General features: G+C 40.7%; 1 protein-coding gene across 2 annotated transcripts in view; it reads right to left on the bottom strand.

The window, feature by feature from the left end:
* ank3b (ankyrin 3b) overlaps window positions 1-22,915 on the bottom strand; it is a 182,985-nt gene that overhangs the window by 78,882 nt on the left and 81,188 nt on the right. For both annotated transcript variants that reach the window (XM_075458091.1, XM_075458090.1), the window contains exons 3-12: window positions 21,893-21,991; window positions 19,553-19,651; window positions 14,666-14,764; window positions 10,526-10,711; window positions 9,387-9,410; window positions 6,585-6,683; window positions 4,394-4,492; window positions 1,973-2,071; window positions 1,690-1,887; window positions 701-799 (exon numbers count right to left, since the gene is read on the bottom strand). In XM_075458091.1, the coding sequence (XP_075314206.1) occupies window positions 701-799; window positions 1,690-1,887; window positions 1,973-2,071; window positions 4,394-4,492; window positions 6,585-6,683; window positions 9,387-9,410; window positions 10,526-10,711; window positions 14,666-14,764; window positions 19,553-19,651; window positions 21,893-21,991 (1,101 nt within the window). The remainder of the gene's footprint in view (window positions 1-700; window positions 800-1,689; window positions 1,888-1,972; window positions 2,072-4,393; window positions 4,493-6,584; window positions 6,684-9,386; window positions 9,411-10,525; window positions 10,712-14,665; window positions 14,765-19,552; window positions 19,652-21,892; window positions 21,992-22,915) is intronic.

Raw genomic sequence — 22,915 nt, 5'->3', positions numbered from 1 at the left:
AGCCTTCTTTATCAGCTTGTAAAGTTTCTTTTGAGTCACTGTCTGCACCGACAGATTAGCTGCAGCATCACATTCGACATTTATCTCTAATTTGTGACTAAAACTGTCCATGATATTCAAAATAAAAATGGAAAAAAATATGAAAAACTGGGTTACATGTGAGTCTTTGGTAAATAAAATGACTCTCTGGTCTGTTACACCGTGCTTACAGAACACTGTGTGCAATCTTTTACTGTATGTGCGTAGATTTAAGAGTTTAAATGAGATTTTTATTGGATTATTACCTCTTATACTTTAACATGCAGTGAGGATTTTACTGTCAAGACTGGTCGAGCTGATGAAAATGAAATTAAATGAAAAAATACTTCCACAAATCTCAAAGGGAGAAAATAAATGATGCTTTAAATGATGAGCAATATCAGTCACACTCAGTTCTGTTCACATTGGCATTTCATACATAAATATGTATTAAAAAGGGACTTTTAGCACTCAATAACACACAGTTATTACCCATGAAGGGTGTGCAGAATCAAAACTGACTGCTAGATAAAAGTAGTAGAATAAAATGTTTTCTAATTTGTGGTGAACAGTTACACAGGGTGTAGCACAGATATGTCAATACTGACAAAGACGATGAAACCTCGGTGATACGTTGGTGCTTCTTAATGCACACATGTTAAATACACATTTACAGACCTACCTCTGTGACTGCCTGTATGGACGCCCCATGCTTCAGAAGTAGCTCCATCACTTTGACTCTGTTTTTCTTGCAGGCGATATGCAGGGGAGTGAAACCATTCTAAGACACAAAAAGACCCAAATGAGTGCGTTTAAAGGTAGAAGAACAATCCAGAAGGTCTTTGTGTGTGGCTCTGTGGGTCCCGCAGAGCTGGCGGAGGACAAACGTGGAACAGCAAATGGAAAATACAGTACAAAGAGGGAACTTTTTCTTTCACCCTCCTCCTTCTTTTCACTCTTTCTCTCAAACCCTCTGCTTGAAAACCAGACAAACGTATGGAAATAATCCCCCGTAAGCTATAAAAAAAATGAAATGGATACTTTTCCCTACAACTCACTTCTCTCTTGCCAACTTGTACACACTCCCTCCCTCCCTCCTTTACTCTCCTGACTTTGAGGTTTCTGGCTAAGTCCTATGACTTCATTTTCCTCCCCATGTCCTTTTTTCCTTCCCATTCTCTCCGGCTAAGTCCCAGCGCTCTAACCACACCCAGACTTTTCTCATTACAGAACAGAGATACTTGTCTTGTGTCAGCATATGAAGTCACTTTTTTGTTTTTTGTCCCGTTTCTCTTCCTTTTCTCCTCCTGTTAACTCCCTTGGTTTCAGTGTTTTTTTTGTAAAGAAAGCAGGAAGTAGAAGTTAATCGTGGAAGGAAGGAAGGAAAGAAAAGAGGGCATCAAATTTGTGAATGGGTCTCTATTCATGTCCAGCCATCTTTGACTCGTATTTCAGTGGGTGACAATAAAGACTGCTTGAATATCCAGCTGAATTGTATCCTACTGTGAGCGAAAGCCACCACCTCAGCCACATCTGAGGTGGTGGTGGCTTTTTTCTTTGCTTAATCAGAGCGAGTAACCTTTGTTTTATCCAGACAATCAACTCGAGAATCTATTTCTGTCCGTCTTTGCTACCAGCCGCCTACGTTCTCCTCCACTTCTTTGTCCTCACCAGTGCCTTTGCGTTGGGATTGGCCTTCTTATCCACGATGACCTTTGCCACCTTGTAGTGTCCACAGTGGGCGGCCACGTGCAGCGCCGTCAGGTAGTCGTTGGTCACGTCGTCCACCGGCACCTCGTGGTGCAGCAGCAGCTGGACGCAGTTGAGGTGGTCGCCCTGTGTCGCCATGTGAAGAGGAGACAGACCGTTCTGGAAGGAAAGACCATGTTAGCGGGACTTTGCTGCTGTGGAAGAAGAGGAAGAAGGTGGTGTGAGAGTAAAAACATGGCTGCACCTTGGTCTTTGACATGATTGGCGCTCCTCTATCCAGCAGCATCTCCACCACCTGCTCGTGACCACTCCTTGCTCCACAGTGGAGAGGAGTCAGCCCGTCCTGTGAAAACAGCCGGACAAAGTTCTGCTTTGATCTCCATAACATCATCAGCCATCTCTTTGATCACATTGGAATAAAATGCCCCTCCAAAAATAAGTAAGAAAAACAACAAATACAAGACGTTTTTGCTTGAAATAAGCAAAACAATCTGCCAATGGAACGAGTGAAAATCGGCTTGTCAAGATTTCTTGAAATAAAATGTGATATTTAGGACTTTTGAGTTAAACGTGATCTTGAAATTAGCTTAAAAACATCTTCAAATGAAAAAAAAAGATTGTTTCATGTGAAATATGACTCAAAACAAGATTCAAGATGTATTGTATTAAAACAAGTCCCTATATCTGGCTGAAATGGTACTTGTTAGGAAATTGCGTCTTATATCAAGTGTAATGAGATACTCAATGAGAAAAATATACTTGGTAAGATTTACATTTTTTCCAGTGCAACAGACGCCAGTGATGCTTTCATTTATACACAGCTGAAGGAAGGTTTGGAAGATAAGTATACGTATGAGCTCAGAGAGTAAATCCCTGGGCTGAAAATGTAGCTATCTTTCAGCCTAAGAGATGATGATACATTCAACTTCAACTTCATCTTTATTGTCCCCTGGGGGGAAATTTGTTGTGCAGGCAGATAAAACTTACAGACATTGAAACACAATAACACATGTACAGGGGCAACACTGAAAAGGGGGGTAAAAGCACTATAGGACCATAAAACATAAGGGGCAACTATTTAAAATTCTGGTTTAGCTGGTGGCTTGTGGTACAAATGAGTTCTTCATCCTGTTTGTTTTGGTCCTCGGTGCTCTGAATCTCCTGCCTGAGCTCAAACTCACGATAGAGTGGACGGTCAGGACGCTGTACGATGTCCTGGGCTTTGGAGAATAGCCTTCTGCCAAAGGTCGTTGAGAGAATTGGTAAGTTCCCTCCGACAATCTTATTTGCGACTTTCACAGTGTGTTCTAACCTTTTTTTGTCACCTGTAAGGCACACTCCAAACCGGTTCGAGCATCCGGAGGAAGGTGCATTCGCTGCTGAGATTTTTTATACACTGCATCAGTGTTTGTCATCTATAACCACGCCCAGATACTTCAAACTGGTCACTCGCTCCACGGTTTCCCCCTTAATCACTGTTAAAAGTGGAGGGTTTGACTTCCTTCTAAAATCTATACACATGTCCTTGGTTTTTGTTACATTTACGTTTAAAAGTGAATCATCACACCAATTAATAAAACCATCCACCACTGGCCCCAGGACATTGTCCTCCCCCCGTAGCAGACTCACATCGGGGGTTCTGCCTGTGTTTCGAAAGATAAAGGTTGCAGTCTTCTTCAATACAAGCTGATTTTCATCTTTTTAATTTGTTGTAAAGATCTCAGCGGGAACTGAAGGGACTCAAAAAGTGACGGGATGAATTAAGAGGAGTCAGTTCTGCTCCTCTGCAGACGCACCGGCCTGACGGAGCATTTCCAGGCTCTTTGGGTGATTCCTGGGCTCTTCACTCTTGCAACATGAGATTTTTCTGCTGGTTTTTGCACTGCAAACCCCTCTTCACTTAAATAAAACCTTCATTTTTCTAAACTCTGTTTTACCTTCCAGATTAGATTGCAGCCTACGAGCCAGGTGTTAACACTCAGATACAGAGACATAATCACGAGAATACAGAATGCATTAAGCATCTTTGCATACAGAATAGATTTAAAGTTCTGCTGCTCGTCTACAAATCACGGAACGGTTTAGGTCCAGAACACATGAATGACATGCAACTGAATCTGCTGACTCAGGTCAGATAGTGGAGCCCAGAGTTCAAACTGGACCCGGTGAAGCAGCTTTTAGCTGTTATGCTGCACACAACTGGAACAAACTATCAGCAGAACTGAAATCAGCCCCAACTGTAAGCACTTTTAAATCCAGGTTAAAAACATTTCTCTTTCCGTGTGCTTATGGTTGAGTTTATAATTATCTTTTTCCCCTCTTCTTTGATTGCTTTTAACAGTGTTTTCATTTTTAATCTATTTTTTTCTCTTTAAATTGCTTGTTTTTATGCTGCTTTATGCTGTTCTTTTAAATGCCTTGTCTTTATGTAAAGCACATTGAGTTGCCTGTGGTATGAAATACGCTGTATAAATAAAGATGCCTTGCCGCACTTTCTCGAGCACTAATTATGCTCTTAGCTGTTTGGTTTAGGAAGGAAATGCACTTATTATATCTTGTGACCTGAAGTTCTTTTGCCTACCGATGTGGAACACACTTATTGTAAGTCGCTTTTGTAAAGTAGAGAAACGACCTATAAAAATCTCCTGTTGTTGGCTGTGCTTACCTTTGTCCGTGCATCTATCTTGGCCCCTCTCTCCAGCAGCAGTCGCACCATGTTGCTGTTCCCGCGTTTGGATGCTACGTGCAGTGGTGTTATGTCATTCTGCAGAAAGAGAAAAGCAACACTGTGTCACTGAAGACTTAAAACTGGAGCACCAGGTTGGAGTCACGCCAAATGTCCTGACTTAGCTTGCTGGTCACATATTGTCTGATTACTTAAACAAGGAAACTGCAGCATTTTAACACCCATCACTTTTTTTAAAATTCACAACAGTCTCTGTTTGACAGTCCTGAAAAAAATGGCTAAATATCCCCCTCTAGAGGAAATGAACCATTTCAGCTGCTCAGTGTTCTGGTGAACTATTTATTAAGTTTTTGTTTTTAATGAAAGGTGCCAACGGCCACCATTATCTCTGTCTGCTAACAGTGTGGTAATCTGTGTGCTCAGCCAACATCCTCAAGAGTGTGTTTAAGTATGACTATAGACTGCTTAATTCCCAGCACATCTTTGGTACTGCCACTTATATTGGTTATTTTTTTACAACTATACACAGGAAATGTTGCAGGATGATGGCAAAATCAAGAAGCTGTTGGTATTTCTTTCGAGCTTCCAAAGTCACAATGTGCAAGTCGAGAGAAGGTTTTTAAGTCCGTTTTTAGCGAATATTGGAAAAAAGATTGTCGAAATCTCTGCGATGACGGGAGAAAATGTAAGTTTATCATAAAAAAAGTACATTATATTACACTTTATCACTCATTGATGTGTTTTCAGTAGTTCTTGGAGAAGAAATTAAGCTCTACAACACAAAAGAACGAGATGTTTCAGCCTTTGGCTGCACAATCCTGTCAGTCGTATCAGTTCATTGTTCATTCTGGTCATTGCATGTAATAAGATAACAAGATGAATACACAATATGACAGGCTGTATTCTTGTATTCTTTTTTCCCCTCCCAACAGTGACCAGTGAAAACAACATAAATTGATACAAAAATCTAACACAATTCAGCAAAAGACAAACACTCTCTCAGTGAAAAAAGATCCAGGATACGCCATCACATAAACAGTTCCATGACAAAGAATAGAGATGCTTTTGAAAATGACCTACTGAAGATCTTTATTAGTGCATATAAAAACAACTCGGGGAATAAAGTGATATCTAGACTTTATTAAGGGACTCCAGGGTATCAAAACAGTAAATAGCACATATATTAAACAAAAATGGGAAAAGGAGAGTAATAAGTGCATCCCAGGGGAAGCCTGGACTAAATATTGTGAATTTCAATGGAAAGCTCACCTTTCTGGAGAACATTTGGCTGGAAGACTCTTTGTAGATATTTTATTACTCCTGCTCAATCATTTCACTATTCAGGTTCCTCCAGCTGCTGGAGGAATTGTGGTTCTCAGGATGCTAATCACTTTCATGTGTTTTGGGACTGTCCAAAGGTACACCCTTTCTGGCCTAAGGTTCATTCAGAATTAGAAATCATATTCGGAACAAAAATAACTTTCAACTGGGACGATCGTTTTTTTTTGGACTCCAAATTTCAACAAACACAAACATTACAACGAAGAAACTGTTTGGAATGCTGAGTGCAGCTGCTAGGAAAGCAATTAAAAGGAAATGGCTTAAACCAGATACCCCATCTTTTAGGGAATGGTATGATCTGGTATATGAAATCTATCGAATGGAGAGAATTACTTTCTCTGTGAGGCTCCAGGACTGGAAATTTGAGGAAATTTGGAAGAAATGGAAAATGTATATTCTCCCGAGACGCCCAACCTATGTTTAATAAGAAAGAAGCATATTAACATCTTGCTTGTATGTTTTAGTGTTTTTTTTATTTGTTTTTTCTCCCTTTGTGGTTTTATTTTTATATATATCAACTCGTGTTCTGTTCTAATTATAAAAAAAAAAAGTAAAAGGATCAGACTGTAAAGGGATGTAACCTGTGATAATAGTATGATTGACATGCAATGATCCTAAATAAAGACAAAATAAAAAAAAAAAGAAAAAAGATCCAGGATCCACTTCTACAATCCTCAGCATTAGTTACATGAGGATTTATGTTTCCTCCAGCACAGTGACAAGAGCAGCTGCAGAATCATCCCACACTGTCCCACCCTGTATTATTAGAGTATTTCACTGAGCTCTTCCTGCAGCATGCACGTGTGCATGTTTGAAGCGGAGCACCTACCCTCGCCTTGAAGTCCACGGCCGCCCCTCTGTTGAGGAGGAGCGTCGCTACGTTGATGTTGCCGTAGTGAGCCGCGATATGCAGAGGAGTGAAACCGCTCTGAGAAGGAGAAGACAGACAGTCAGTTAAATAAAGGCTGGAAAAAGGAAGCAAAATCTGTGCCACTGTGAGGCGGGAGCAAAGCATGATGGGATGTTACAAAGAGTGTCAGCTGGCCAAAAGCAGGCTAACAGAGCACAGCAATTCCGAGCTGAGCGTAAGTCAAACATGCTGTTGAACAATTAAAAAGGGCAAAGTCTGACCTGTAAACAGCATTACACTCCCCGGCCACTGCATCCAACAGCATCAGGACATATTTTATCTTTATGAAGCTTCAAACTGTTGGCAGCCTCGTGTCAAAACTTTGCAGGAGCCATTTACTCAATTGCATTTATCACTTTCATTCCATTTTGCAGTGATGTTGTACTGTACTCCGTCTGTGCAACAACACTGTGAACTACAAGCTTAATTAGAAAGTATACGTCTCTGTCAATCACAATAAAGATGAACATCTTCGTGCATATGTAGTGCATTGAACTGCATTAAAATCCTGCAGGTGAACCTACAGTGGCCACTGAGTGTAAATTTGTAATAATTAAGGCAAATGTACCACAACCTTTGGTGTGGATGCACAATATAAGCAAAAACCAGCAACTGAAGCTCCTGTCATATGAAACCAATGCAAAAGTAGTTAATCTGGCAAATATAAATGAGTATATATTTTTTTTTTGTTTGCATTGGTCTGCTACAACATGATTTCATCTGACAGGAGATACAGAAACATCACATGCAAGTGAGCATGCATCGATTTTAATCAAAGGCAAGTCTAGCTGTAAAAAGGCTGCTTTGAAGAAACTCATCAGCTCAAAAGACCAAACTAATGTAAACACTTCAGAACAATGTAGTAACCAGCTTAGAACAGAAAAAATTAATCAGAAACATAGATCATTGATTTATCCAAATTATTCTGAATGGTTCAGTCCTAAATGATGACTAAGCTACTATTTTATTTTAGCAAAACAGATGTTTGTAACTGCCAAATATGACAAATATCGTTTCAGCAGGAGTAAGACCAAAATTCACACAGTTCTGCTGTGAGTTTTTGCTTTAAATAAAATGCACTGCTACGTGACACTGCCTGCATGCTGCATAAAGATGAAAAAGACTGTAATTAAACAAGGAAAAACTGGAGGATCTGACACTGTAATACCAGTCAGTTTTCTGGTCGAATCGCACAAAAACGACTTTTGATCATTCAGAAACAAAATGCAAATACTTCTACTGAAGTGTTGAAAGCATATTTTGACACCCATTTGCTTTCCTATTGAAAACTGGATGACAAGACTGATATTGCGGTTTCAATCAAGCAGTAAAATTAAGCTACAACCAGAAGCCGGATAGCTTAGCTTAGCATATGGCAGCTAATAGCAGCTAGCAAGTTATGTCTTGACATGAAAGTTTGACCGTAGGACCCAAATTAACAAACCTATCCCAAAACCAAAACTTGTGCTTTTAACACTTGTTTTTTGACATGATTAACCCACTGTGATCCATTTATTTTTACTCTTTGGAATTAGGCTAAGCTAACTAGCTGCTACGCTTAGCTTAGCCAGGGCTCTCAAGTTTTGAATGCAGGCAAGAGTGACATCTCTACCCCTGAGTCTTGAGAGCCCTGGCTTAGCTGTTCCCGGTTTATATTTTAGTGTACATATAATATATCAATAAAATATGCTTCTGAGCACGGTTCATGTTGGACCTGTGCCATGTGTATTGCATGAGCACACACACACACATTAATTCGCCCAGTCGCATGCTTGTTATGCAGTTGATGTGTCGTTCTGTGGTTTCGGGCCATCCGCATCCACGGTTGTGTTGCTTCTTGTGCTTTTTTTAGTTTAGTTATAGTTTGGAAATACATAACATACAGTACTTTTTCACATGAAAGAAACAGCTCGAGACCTACTGTATCATTAAATCTATCCACACAATGCTTTTACACGAAATCATCAAATTACATCTATGAAAAACCTGAAAAGATGAAAACCTGGACAACGGGGGAGTTAAATACATATTCGTGTTAGAAATGTAGAAAACTGAAAGTGAAAGACATCAAATATTTTTTTACATTAATTGAATTTACTGATAAAAATCTGTTGCACAGAATTTACCATGTGACTTAGTATATTGCAGGATAATTCAATCTCTTTTCATAATTTTGTTTACCTTACACACATTTGTATTGCTTATTTGTTCAGGCTATGTTTTGGCACTTCGGCTGAGTAGCTGAACTGGCAAGTGTTTGTGGGACAGGCGTGGCCCAAAGGTCATGAGCCGGGCCTAACTTTAGTAACAGTGGTGTTATATGAGCCATATGTGGTCCAACTATGTGAAACATGTGGCTGTGTTTATGGTGCAAAACCAAGTCGGTGTCGTCATTTAAGGCCAAATGTAAGTTATGAGAAAACTACAGAGGTGGTTTGAACATTGTTTGCAATCCAGGCATCTTTACAACTTAATGAATAAATAAACTTTAAAAATAAGTCATGTATCAACCTTAAATTCCTGAAAACAACTTAAATTACACACAAAGCAACATTGAAATGCAATGCAGGCTTAAAAAACGAGTAGGTAGGTGAAGCGCAAGAGCATTCATGCCAGCATTTAGCGTTCATGCTAGCAGACAGAAGGCTTTGCAGTAGTGACCATGAGAACACGTGAAGAGAGGAGTAGGAAAGAAGAGGAGGAGAGAAGAAAAAGATGTACCTCTGTTGTCCTATTCACCATCATCTGGAAGGGAAAGGGAAAGGGGAAGGGATGGAGGGGTAAGAAAGAGGAACGAATCCAGGAGGAAAAGTGGTAGAGGAAGACCCAATGGGGTGATTAGTGCACCAACACAAGTACAACAGCAACATGGTTACACAAAGCTGCTGGATGGATACGTGACAGGGACGCAGTAGATAATGAAAACAACTAAAAGGGCCGTACACACAACTGGATGATGGACTGCAACTCTCCCTCACAGTGCTCTGCCTGCTTTACACTAAAAGAGAATATCATCTGCATTTTCATTATGGAGGAATACGCAAAAATATAAACACTTGGTCAACTTTTGTCTCAGAGAAAGGGTCCGAGATATATATACTCTTGTGGGGTCCTTTGTGGGGTATTTTGGGGAAAACTGACGAACACATAAGTTTGACTTTTGTTTCCCAAATGAACCTGAATAGAAAAAGCAGGAGAATCTGTCTAATTTGTATTATTCTTCCTTCTTAAATTAAACTCTAAGAGATAAATTTATCTGTTTTTTCCCAGACTGACATTAAAAGCGTTTTTTTTATGACTGAACCAAACTGTAACTGTTAAAGTGACGGTGACTTAAATAGCATTTTAACAACATCCCCAAGTGGAAAATAAGCCCCTGGACATAGAGAATGAAAAATCTAAGTTTGACATTTTGGGAAATGTTTTTCCTTCCCGAGAGGAAAATATTAAATATGTCCTCAAGCTAGCAGTCATCAAGCAGCTGCCAATACTAGGAGGCACTGGTTCAGTGAAAGGAATAACTAAAAATCCCACCCAAAATTTGAATTAGGTTTCATGAGGCTAATGAGGCAAATAATGGAAGCGCTTCTTTATGTGTCAGTCTAAAGTGTGTGCTGTGTACGATGGCACAGGATTTATATGTCATGCCACTTGATAAAAGACTTCAGCAGAGGATACACCTGTTTCCTTGCTCAAAGCTCCTCTGGAAGCCTCCTCGTCTCCTCATGCACATCTAAGGGAAAAGTCTCAAGAACGCGAGGAAGCACAAAATAAAAAGCACACTGCATCTTGAAAAGAAACTAAACAAAATGCCCTCTCTGACATTAGCTGTATTCCTGCTGAAGGCTGAATGAGTGTACCTTTGACTCCACATCTGCATTGTGGTCATTCTGAAGGAGAAGGGCGGCGGCTTTGGTATCATCTTTCCGTGCAGCGATGTGCAGTGCTGGGAGTCGGACCTTTCCCTTGGTATCATTTTCCAGTAGGAGGGAAACCACTTGGTCATGGCCCTGCTGCAAAGCCACTGCCAGAGGAGTGAAACCATCCTATAAAGCAGAGAAAAAAAGCAAATGACATCACTGACTGCTGTAAAATGACAAGAACCAGAAGCGAGGATTTACTGTAGTTTCTGTAGAAATAGGCCATGTGGATAATTTAATCAAAATTTTGATATGATGGCTGCTTGAGCTGAAAAGTCATGGACCACTAACAAAAACCACAACAGAGGTCTACAAAAATGTGATAATGCTAATTCTGTTGCTCGTTCAAAAAAATGCAGTAAGACCAAAGTGGTTGATTGACATTTATGGCTTAAGGGTCATACTACTAACATGGCTAACTTGGCTACCGTGGCTAACATGGCTAGCGTTGCTAACATGGCTACCGTGGCTAACATGGCTACCGTGGCTAACATGGCTAACGTTGCTAACATGGCTAGCATGGCTAAAAAGTAAATAAACATTGCTTTAAGCCTAATATTAATATTCCTTTTTCATCTGAAGTACTCCAATGTTTTTTAAACACAGCCAACTGCCCTCCATTCAATTCATCTTCTCTTACGCATGATATTACAGATATGCCATAACTACTCTGGCAAATATCATTTTAACAGTCACTAACAGCCTCTTATCCCCTTTTCGCTATGCGAGTTGTTAACTGTTTATTATTCAAACAAAGATTATTGTTTCTCCAGATGTCTTTTAGACAAAGAAGGATGAAACAGAAGCGGGGGCTTCAGTATATGAGGCACAACAGACACTTATTTAAAACTAAAGAGCAGTTGACGTCTTGCTGTGGTGAATTTTGGGTAATTAGGGGTTACAATTTGTGACGTAATGCTTTGAGGCACCAACTGAAGATATCTTTGGTACCAAGGCAAAGGATCGTGTTTTCATGGACTAACTGACTAACTTGAAAATTGTGTTTTAATCCTTGTTTTCAAAAGCTTAAAAATGCTAAACATAGCTGAAGACAAAATGTTTAGGATTAGTAGCAAGTGATAAAACCCATTGTCTTTGACTCAATTCTTTGAAAGTTTTAAAACAGGTTTTATTTAATATTTGGGCCAAATAAAGGGAGTTGGATTCTGCAGGGGATTGGAAGCTGATGCACTGAGTTGCCAACATAAAGAGGCATGAGTCTGAAAGGGTCCGATCAAGCACAAAGCTGCATCATAAACATTTAGCAGTTTAGCCATTTCAGCTCTAAAAAAACTTTTAAGTGCGTAAGTGTGAGTTCAGCGTCTCGCTTTCAGACAAATCGAAATGAAATTTAGCTGCTAATAGACACAGGGAGAAGCAGATAAGATGAGACCGACTGTCGATGGCTGCTAAAACAAAACATGAATACACAGTGATTCAATCAGGCTACATAATAAATGGAAGAACAGCAGGGGCTACAACCGAAAAAGGAAATATTTCTAACATAACGCTCGCATAAAGTGAATGCACGAGTGTTAAACTGTGTGTTCACAGAGGACGCCGACTGTCTGCATAACACAATCTCAGCATCCCTGCAGGCCCAAACATCAAAACAGAACCTTCCCTCGGATACCCCGCGCAGCCCGCACACACACAGCTGAACAGAAACACACACTTCCTGACACCAATTCACAATATGATCCATGAGCATGTTTGCAAAAACCCCCCACGGTCACACCCAGGGACTCACAAACTCATCAGAATGCATATATTTAGCCTTTTTAAGAATTTCAAAAGTGGCGAGCCATCCCAAAGCACAACGCTCCTGTTTCATCTGCTTCATTACGGATTCAAGACGAGACAAAAGGCCAGTTTAAAAAAGCAAGACGGACACAAGGAGCATCAGAAATCTGGTTTTGATCTTCAAGCTTCAAAACAAGATTGTTCTTATCACAATCAGGGGACTAAAACACTCATAAAGATTGAGAATAGGTGAAAATTAATGCAAAATACACTGATGGTAAACAATATGTCGGTAAAAATTCAGATAGAGTGCTAAATAACAAGGTGTTCTGATCTCCTCTGCCTCGTGCTCTTATTGAAATGGTTGAACATGAATTATTAAACACATAGAGATGCTTCCAACATGGATATATATTTCCCCACATGAATAATTCACTTCGTCTCCCACTGAAGGAGACCGCAGGGAGGGTGAAAGGAGGGGAACAGCAAGATGTGGCAGAAACCAGAGCGAAGAGGACACAGATGCAGACAGAAGATGGAATGATGGAGGAAAAGGAGGAAGGAAATAAAGGAGAGATGAGCTGCCGTCGAGTTGTGAGTCAAATGTCGAGGACAGAACTCTGTAAACCTCACACAGATTGTCAAAAAAAAGAGGCAGAAGCAGCTTCAAAAGCGCCTTCTTCTTTCTGCATATTTAGGCAACAATGTTGGTTTGGTTCTGCGTAAGCACACAAACACAATTAAACTAAAGCTTCTTTATATGCTTTATAAGGATACGACTACTATCGCTGTGTATTTATAGAAAGTAAACAAATCCAAAGAGAATAAATAATGAATAGATCCTTTAACATGAATTACTGGTTTACTCTAAAGCTCCACCTTTTTCCTGTTTTTCTGGTTGAGTGATGACCACTTTACCTCCTGAGCTACAGCTACAGAGATGTAAAGCAGGATGCACCTTTGCACCTCTGAGCAGAAATATAGAGCATTTCCAAAATAAATAAAGTCTTTTTAATGTTGGAAACTAAAGCAGATGTTGTAAATATCGAAGGGAAGAGTTCTCAGCATCGCCCTTTAAATCCACGCCTATGGATGCTTGTGTTTAAATGAAAATATTGTTGAATTATCAGAAAACTAAGTGCAATCTTGCAGATAGAAATACTTTTCTTGAGGTCTTTGAGATTACCCAGAAATACTCGGATCTTGGTACCGGCTACTGCTTAATGCAGAGATACTGATTGCGCGGCTCGCGAGCCACATGCGGCTCCTCAAGCTGTAGCTCAAGCTCGCATAGTAGCTTATAACAATATGGTAGCAATAACAATACATTTTTTCAAATAACATACAGCGAATACTGCACAGTATTAAGTATTTTTATTAAGTACTAATTAAGGCTTAATGGTGTTTCCTAAAGGGGGAACTGTTAAACCTGGCAACGCAGCCCGCTTAAACACTTGACCGCAGAGCACGCTAGCTCCTTTAGCCAGCGCGAGATGCAGGCACAATGGATCGGTTTTTAATTAAAAAGGGCAAAAACCAGCACAAAAACCATGCTCATCCTGAATGTCTCACTATGATTACAACAACAAACTACAAATACAACATGAAGAAAGTCAAGGACATGCATGCCAGCTTCTGCTCATCCCAGTATTAAGGTAAATGTGGTCTTAATTGAAAATGTATTGGCTGTGTTGTTTCTTTTTTTGTGGGATGTTTTATCTGTAGAAATGCATATTTGCAAAAGGGGACTTTAGTATGTTGTGGTAAAAGTGGCTCTTCCCTTGATTTTGCTCTGCCAATGTGGCTCTTGTGGAAAAAAATAGTGAGTATCACTGGCTTAATGGTTATCGTTACGGTCTCTCACTAACTATGACACATCAGCATCATGTATGCTAAAACAGCTGAACTGAAATAGAAATGTTGGAGAGTCCTGCAGAGGTGGCAGCAGCCCGTCTGTCGTGGTAAAGGTGACACATCCACGCCACAGACCTGTCTGCCATGACCGCTTCCTGCCTGAGTAGGACGCCGAAGGCAGCCAAGGTCACTCATTCAGAATGCGTCATCACACAAGCTGCTGCCGGCTCTGCCTCCCTCACTCAATCATACCAACAGATTCATCTAGAAAAAAATATGGACTCTGTTACATCTCCTAAATGAGTCCCAGGCGACAGATGTCTGTTTACCATATGAAGCGAAGAAACTGCAGTGTAATTACAGGGAGGCTAAATGAGGCCTTGGACAAAGGATGGCTATTAGGAGCCGGGGAGTGTGTGCAAACAGCCATTAGTGGAACTGTATATGAGCTGTTTATGTCTGCTCGTGCTCGTGTGTCTTTACCTCAGTGGCGATGCCCTGACTGGAGCCGTTGTCGAGCAGGAACTGCACCACTTCCAGGTGGTTCTCCTGCGCCGCCATGTAGAGCGGAGTGAAGCCATTCTGGAAGGAAGCAAAAGGGCTGAATGATCATCAGGTCAGGCTTTAACCCTTTGTGCGGTCTTAACATTCTGTTTACTCCCCTTTGTCCTATGGGTCAAAAATGACCCGCCCTACCAAAGCCCCAAAATAAAGCAGCTTAATTGAATTTTAAATCCAAAATCTATTACTATTATTTATCTATTCAACTCGATTTAATACAATTTTTATCATGTATTTTTTGTTACACAATACAAAAAGACAATCACCAGTTTTCAGGATTACACTTTTTTTATTTTACCACAAACCAACTGTCATAACAGTTTTATTTGACATAATAAAGGTTTATTATTGCTATTATATAAATGTGACATAATTACTTCTGAATTAATTATATTTAAAGGGAAAAAAACTAGTCAACAATCTGGAACTTTTTGTGAACAGTTTATTGGGCAGTGAAACGTCTACTCATGGCTTCACCAAGTACTTTGATTCATGGTACCTTTATATCCTCTATACAGAGGAAATAAATTCATGTTCCAGTTTCTTTGATGTGTGTGTATTAGAGAGAGTTTGTGTCGCCTTTGAACTTTTTTCTGGTGTTTAAACGCTTTTATAATTTATAATGCTGTCTTATGGGTCAAAAATGACCCATAAGACAATCTTTGCACCCCGCACACGTGCATAGGATTATATCTGCATAACTGTAGAGGAAACTGAGTGTAACAATGGATTCTGAGGCTAAGCGACACGCTACTGCACAGAAACACAATATCTACTAAGTCAAGTCAAAGTCAGGGCAGGTGATACGGAGATCTATCCAGTCAATGTTTCTGCCTGCATTAGGTCACTGCAGACAGTGCTGAGAGTCAATATCTGCATCCAGGCAAGACTGCATCCACAGATTTTTGCATTGATGTAATAAATTACTCTCACCTGTCAAACATTTCATTGACTAGATCCTGTTTCTGATCTATAGAAAAGGCTTTCCGACTGAATTTAAACATAATTTGTGTATATAAGTTACATAAAGTACAACATTTCAACTTTGCTCCCCCACACCTACTCAACACTCAGACTCTCACGCTGTGCATGCCGTCATCTCCACGCATACCTCACACTTATGGGATATAAGTGCAGATAAAAGCTGACCTGGAGCTGAGGTTGATGAGGGTCGTGCATCTGTGTGCGAGTTGTTGTATGCGTGTGCGATTCTGGACTACGAAAACATATCTCCATAGCAACACAGGTATCGAATAATGACATCAGCATGCAAAAAAAAAAAAACTCCTGCACTTCCTTTTCTGTCCTGTAGACGTATTCTGGTGTCATTGCATCAACTGCTTCTCCAATATAAAACACTTAAACTTCCATCCATCCATTTTCTATAACCCGCTTAATCCAACTGTCGGGTCGCGGGGGGGCTGGAGCCCATCCCAGCGGTCATTGGGCGAGAGGCGGGGTTACATCCTGGACAGGCCGCCAGTCCATCCGGTCAGATACAGAATAGATTTTAAAGTTCTGCTGCTCGTCTACAAATCACGGAACGGTTTAGGTCCAGAACACATGAATGACATGCTGGTAGAGTATAAACCCAGCAGAGCTCTGAGATCTGCTGACTCAGGTCAGATAGTGGAGCCCAGAGTTCAGACTGGACCCGGTGAAGCAGCTTTTAGCTGTTATGCTGCTCACAACTGGAACAAACTACCAGCAGAACTGAAATCAGCCCCAACTGGAAGCACTTTTAAATCCAGGTTAAAAACATTTCTCTTTCCGTGTATTTTTTGATTGCTTTTAACTGTGTTTTCATTTTTATTCTCTTTAAATTGCTTGTTTTTATGCTGCTTTATGCTGTTCTTTTAAATGCCTTGTCTTTATGTAAAGCACATTGAGTTGCTTGTGGTATGAAATGCGCTGTATAAATAAAGATGCCTTGCCTTCAAAGACTGGCCGAACACCGATGGTCAGGAAAGCCCAAAGGCAGAAATGTTGACCCCTTAATTAGGACACACGATGAGCCAGAGTGTGCAACACTTATAAATCAACTTAGTGAAAAACTAAATAAGGGTCAGACGCCACTTTATGTGAAAACAAACCAGAACAATGCAGTTTGTGTTGACTGCTCGTGGCTTAATCTGCACGGACAGCACAGTTCATTACAACCTCTGTGTCATTCTGTCGTTTAACAAAAAACAGCCATGAAGAGTCATTCATGTTGATGGTTATTCTTACTGGAACACTTAGTGTAACGCTGCGGAAACATCTGAACGATACCGCCTGGTAGACGTTTCCTGATGACGTTAAAAGCAGCATCTGATGCTCCTGCACAGTCTGTTCCCCATTATTTCTCACGGGACTGAGTGATATTGCAGTCGTTTTACTCACATGAGGAAGATGTGTGCTGTGTGTATATTATTAATGACATATAAACATAGTGGCTTCTGGAAGCCATGTGCTAATTACCCTTCACTGAATGGCACAGAGACATCATAAAACTACAGTTTGGGAGTTCAGAGGTGTATTCAGTGACACCGATCAATAAAAAAAACAGCCCTAATACTTAATGCTACTGAACAGGGACATCCCTACTTACAACTGTTGAGCATCAGTCGGCAGTAAACAGCGGGGATCCATGAAAAGAAGCTTAACAGGAACGTCTGAGCAGGAAATCCGGCTCGTACAAACTAATATGTCGGAGACTACCGACCCTTCTCGCATTGTAATACAGATCAACTACTTATCTGAACCTGCGATATGTTTGGTCAGTTTTATGTTTTTATGGGGTTCGGTTAAACACTCCATTTTGTTTAGGGTCCTTCCTAAATGGCCGCCATGATATGAGCTGTTCCAATTCCCAAATGCAAAGGAACGCAGCTCCGATGCTTCCTTCAGGATATCCGACAGCTGAGGACACACCGGACCATCCTTTATGAAAGAAAGGAGACGATTCCGTCCCACAATTCCTTGCGGCTGCACATTTAAAGCATTGGATAAATATGAGCCCAGGAGGGTTTAATTTAATTTAATTTGTCTTAAGAAACTTTCCAGTAAAACTCCACATTATCTCTAATATATGAGATAACCTTCGACGAAGTATCTAAATCTGCATTCATCTCCAGCAGACTCCATCACTGTAACGCTCTTTTAACTGGACTTCCCACAAAGAGCATTAAACATCTGCAGCTCATCCAGAACGCTGCTGCTGGAGTTTTAACCAGGACAAAGAGATCTGAACACATCACAGCAGCTTTAAAATCTTTACTCTGGCTTCCAGTCAGTCACAGAAAGATTTTAAAATACTGCTGATGGTTTACATCTGTGATGTCTTCAGAGAATATAAACCCAGCAGAGCTCTGAGATCCAAGGACTCAGGTCAGCTGGTCCAGTCCAGAGTCCAGACTAAACACGGAGAAGCAGCATTTAGCTGTTATGCTGCAAACAAGTGGAACAAACTGCCAGTGGAGATTAAACTTTCACCAAATGGAGACATTTTTAACTCCAGGTTAAAAACATTTCTGTTCTCATGTGTCTATGCATGAAATCTGATTTTAATCTAATTTTAATTATTCTATTTGTTTCTCTTTATATTCTTTTATGTATTTTTAATGCTTCTTCCACTCTTTTTTATGTGAAGCACTTTGAATTGTTTTGTACATGAAATGTGCTACAAATAAATTTGATTTGATTTAAAGGCCTTTTTTTTGGAATATGCATTGAACTTTTGCTGTTTCAGAGCTGCAGACCCAAATCACATTCTCATTGCAGCACAGGTTTCTCCAGCCACCTTTCCTTGACCCCATGACGTTTTCAAACGAGGTCACGGAGAGCTTTGGAAAGGGCGATATCAGGTCAGCCGTCAAGCATGCTGCAGTGACTGAGATCCTGGAATGTTGCAGGTCTGCATTGTTGCTTTTTCTGTCAAACGTGACGACACATTTTTAAATCAAACTTTAACAACGCATGCATAATGAAGTATAACTTTAGCTTGTTTTATTTAGCGCTGAAGATGCCGCGGTGGCTGAAACACACACTCTGCAGGCTCCGACATCATAATAAAGCTCCACAAATTAATAAAGCAAATAAATGAAATGCAGCAATTCAATTTCCATTTTCAAATTGCATTTCGGGCTGGTCGGTTCCTCTGACTGTCCAGTTTGTTTTGGCCGTGTGCGAATCAATCAGTCTGATGGCTATAACAACGCCACTCCTGCGTAACGCTGCATGATGGATGCGCTGCCACCGATAGATGGGGACGCTAATGGAAGAATGAGGGCGGAGTAAGAGTTCAGGGGTCACAAAAACGTCTCGGTTGCACCCGTGATTTACAGCAAACAGCAAACAGCCGCAGCTCAGCGGGCCCATTTGCATCAACATTTATTATCTGCCTTGCATCAACGTCTTTGATTAAAAGTGGGTGGAGAGCAGGTGGGACATGAGGATAATCCATCTGCACACTTTAATTCATAAAGGGGAACATTAACTGAAGATGTGCGTTTGCATAATTGTGAGATTTTTGATTATTTTATCAGCTTTTAGTATCGATCCCACACACTGTTTTACAAATGAGGGCACTGTTACTCTGAGATAGCAACGCATTTTTCTTCCTCTCAACGTTCTTCTGCCAAGACTTTGACATTGACATCATTATGGTTGCTGTGGTGACGGTCCACTCAGTGTGTGTGTGTGTGTGTGTGTGCTGACTGATGAATGTGGGCTGGCTGCACTGCAGAGCTGCTGACACAGCAGGCACACAGAGACGGGCACATTCACTCGCATGGACGCACACACTCAGACGTGAATATTTGTGCTTACCTGAGACTGTGCGTTGACGTTTGCGCCGTTTGTGGCGAGCTCCTTCACCACCTCCTTCTGCCCGGCGAGGGAAGCTATGTGGAGGGCAGTGTTTCCTTTCTGCTTTCAAAACAGGACAAAGAACATTTGAAATATGAAATATCTTCCTCCTGGGTAGTTCATCTTCATCAGTCAGACAGAGCAAAGGTTGAGGTTCTGAGCGTGTTGCTTCAGAGGTCACAGCAGCTCTAACGCTGGGTGTGTGACGACCGTCCTGACACAAAAACACTACCGGAGGCCAAAGGGAGTGCGACTGGAAAACATCACTCTCTCTTAAAGTCAACCACAGTCAGACCTTCGTGTACAACAGAAACGCTGCATGTTTTTAAAGCGACGCTGCATATCATCAAGCCTGACAATAAATACATGTCCACACCTGTACCTGAAAGAAGTAGCCATCCAGCTGCTCTGATCTAACCACCATGTGAGGGGCGTGTCAGGTACCATCGCTTTAATCGCCTTGTTGCACCGCTGTCATCAGATGTGGGCGCGGTGCAGAGCCCAGAAAGCAAATCGAGTAAACAAAGCCAGAGATGGGACCAAGTCACACATGTGCAAGTCTCAAGTCATTTTTTCTGGGGCAGGTCAAGTCAAGTCCTGTAATAGGTCAAGTCAAGTCAAAGTCAAGTCACCTTATTATTGCAATTTTACCTGCAGAATCTGATCTTAATAAAGTGAAAAGACAAGATATAAGTAACTGTCAGTAAACATCATTGGCCAATGTGTCCAACCTGTCCACCCCGTATCATATCAAGCTAACGTTAGCTAACTACAGACTAGGCTAACAGGATAATATTAGCTAATTTGACGAGCACTTACTGGTCAGAATGGATCTTCAAATGACGAACAAAGTTGGAAGTTGTCTCTAGATGCTTAACACTCAAGTCATTCAAGTCATCGTGTCTCAAGTCAAGTGCCGAGTCTTTAACTTCCAAGTCCGAGTCGGGTCTCAAGTCTTTTATTTTTTGTCAAGTCAAGTCACAAGTCATCAAAACAGCGACTCGAGTCGACTTGAGTCCAAGTCACAGTGACTTGAGTCCCCATCTCTGATCAAAGCTAAAGTCTGCTCAACAAAATATAATAAGTGTGACTTTAGTGGCTTAAAAACGAACAATTAAATTGTCAGTCGTAGCTATTCGTGCCTCAATTGATCATCGACCAATACTTCCCAGCCAGTCCAGGGCCTGGTATTCCCTTAAAGGGAAGTGGCACAACACAAATCTGTGAGTTTGTGTTTCTATTCATTTTCTATCACCGCTGGTGTTACATAAAAACCTGTTCAGTTAAACTTTCCTTGTGAAGCCGCATCTTGAAACAAAAGCAAAACTGAAAGCCGGCTCCAGTCGTTCATCATCTCACAGGACTCTCCATCTTTGAAAAACCAGAACAAAGTTGACTCTGGTCTTATCTGTGAAAAACGACCCAGAATGTGATTTTCTACATGATTTGTCATCTTTTAAATACCCAAAAAGAGTAAAATAGACATATCTGAACCTGTGGCAACTGATTTTGTAACAACAGGAGTGTTATTTCTACTTTGTTGTGATTTGAACGAGTAACTTCATTATAAACAGGAGATATTTCTTTGATGTCCATTCTCTGTAAACGTTTCATCCTGCTACAGGCTGTAAATGTGTGGCGTCTAACCCAGCTACCATTAGGCGAGATGGTCAGGTTGCCATCCCATCACAGGGCCTCACATTTCTGGCCTATTTAGAATGACCCAGCATGAGTTCCTGGATCAAATCAGAACACGAGAGGATGCAAACTTCACACAGAAAAGCAAAAGACCCATCAGGTTCAAACCCATGAAATTTGCTTGCTTTAAAAGTTGTTAAAAATGAAAAAATGAGGTCAAAGTTTCCACTAACGAGATAACAACAGTGGTGCATGCAGTGGAGCTTAACTTCTCACAAAAGCTGCTTTCCTGCATCTGTCTCAGCTGATAAATCAGGATGAACAAACACGCGTTGCACCTGCAGACCCAGAAGATTTAGCTCCTCGTGTTAGATGAATTTCCTGCGAGCTATTATATCACTCCTAATTCATGCATCACAATTTACAGGCAGTGCCTCGCCGAGAACTGTTCATGTAATGAAATACTGTCACGCACACCGTGGGACAGGACGGACTTTTACAACATCGGTACTCATCCTTTCCACTAAGGCGAAGCCATTCATCTCCTCAACTGCTGTTTAAGCAATGTGACTTTGAGAAGGTGCTAATTCAGCACTCTGTTTGTGAACTCATGCATGCACAGTCTGCCTGTGTGTGTTTATGCGACTGCTGGGCGGTACACACCTTAGTAGCTGCGTCCACGTTGGCGCCATGCTTGATGAGCTCAGCCACCACTTCCACATGGCCCTCCTTCGAGGCCAGATGGAGAGCGTTCAGACCATTCTGGAGATTGAAAAAAGGAGTGAAATCAAGAAATCAATCTGTTAAGTGACCTTTTATTGGGTGACGAAGGGTTTTGTTTCTTCCAAATCAATGTCTCTAATTTAAAATATGCAGGGCTGGGCGAGTTAACTCGTTATTATCGCGTTAACTTGTTAACTATTTAACACCGATAAATATTTTATCGCGCATTAACGCAGGTTTTATTATTGAAAAAGTCTGTTGAATGCATCACAGTCACACAGTTACAGCAAACACCACGAAGCATGGAGTCATAAAATAAAAAATAAAATAGCAGGTAACATCACCGCTACAGGTGCTCCTCGGTCTCTGTGTGAAGCTCACGGAGCTAACCGGCGCTACTTCCTGTTTTACTGGTTTCAACATAAAATCACGTATTTCTAAATAAATTTAAAAAAAAACTCCTGCATTTACAGCCAAGTTGAATTGTCTTCTCAGCGTAGTAGTTCCAGTCTAAAATATCACTTAAAGGCAAAACACACAACTGATAGCAGCAAGTCATTCAAGGAAACAGACAGTGGAGCGAAGCTTCTACATAAAAACTACAGAAAGATGCTGATGTTAAAAGTGTGTTTGCACAACAAATGTTATGGCACTTTCATTCATATGGCACCACATTTAAAATAAAACTAAATGCTAAAAGCTATACACTACTTTTGGATTGATTTTTGGATTTTGCGTACAAATGCGATTAATCGTGATTAATCAGGGAAATCATGTGATTAATTAGATTAAACATTTTAATCGTTGCCCAGCCCTAAATATATGTCAACAGATCCTATGAAACCTTAAGTTTTTACTGGAACAAAACCTATCATCAGAATTAGGGATGGTAATTGTTAAGAATTTAGCAAATCCGGTTAAATTATTGATATCACTTATCGATTTGGTTCCTTATCGATTCTC

The sequence above is a fragment of the Odontesthes bonariensis genome, chromosome 23, assembly GCF_027942865.1.
Source record: "Odontesthes bonariensis isolate fOdoBon6 chromosome 23, fOdoBon6.hap1, whole genome shotgun sequence".
Lineage (NCBI taxonomy): Eukaryota > Metazoa > Chordata > Actinopteri > Atheriniformes > Atherinopsidae > Odontesthes > Odontesthes bonariensis.
This window is presented reverse-complemented; position numbering and strand designations above follow the sequence as displayed.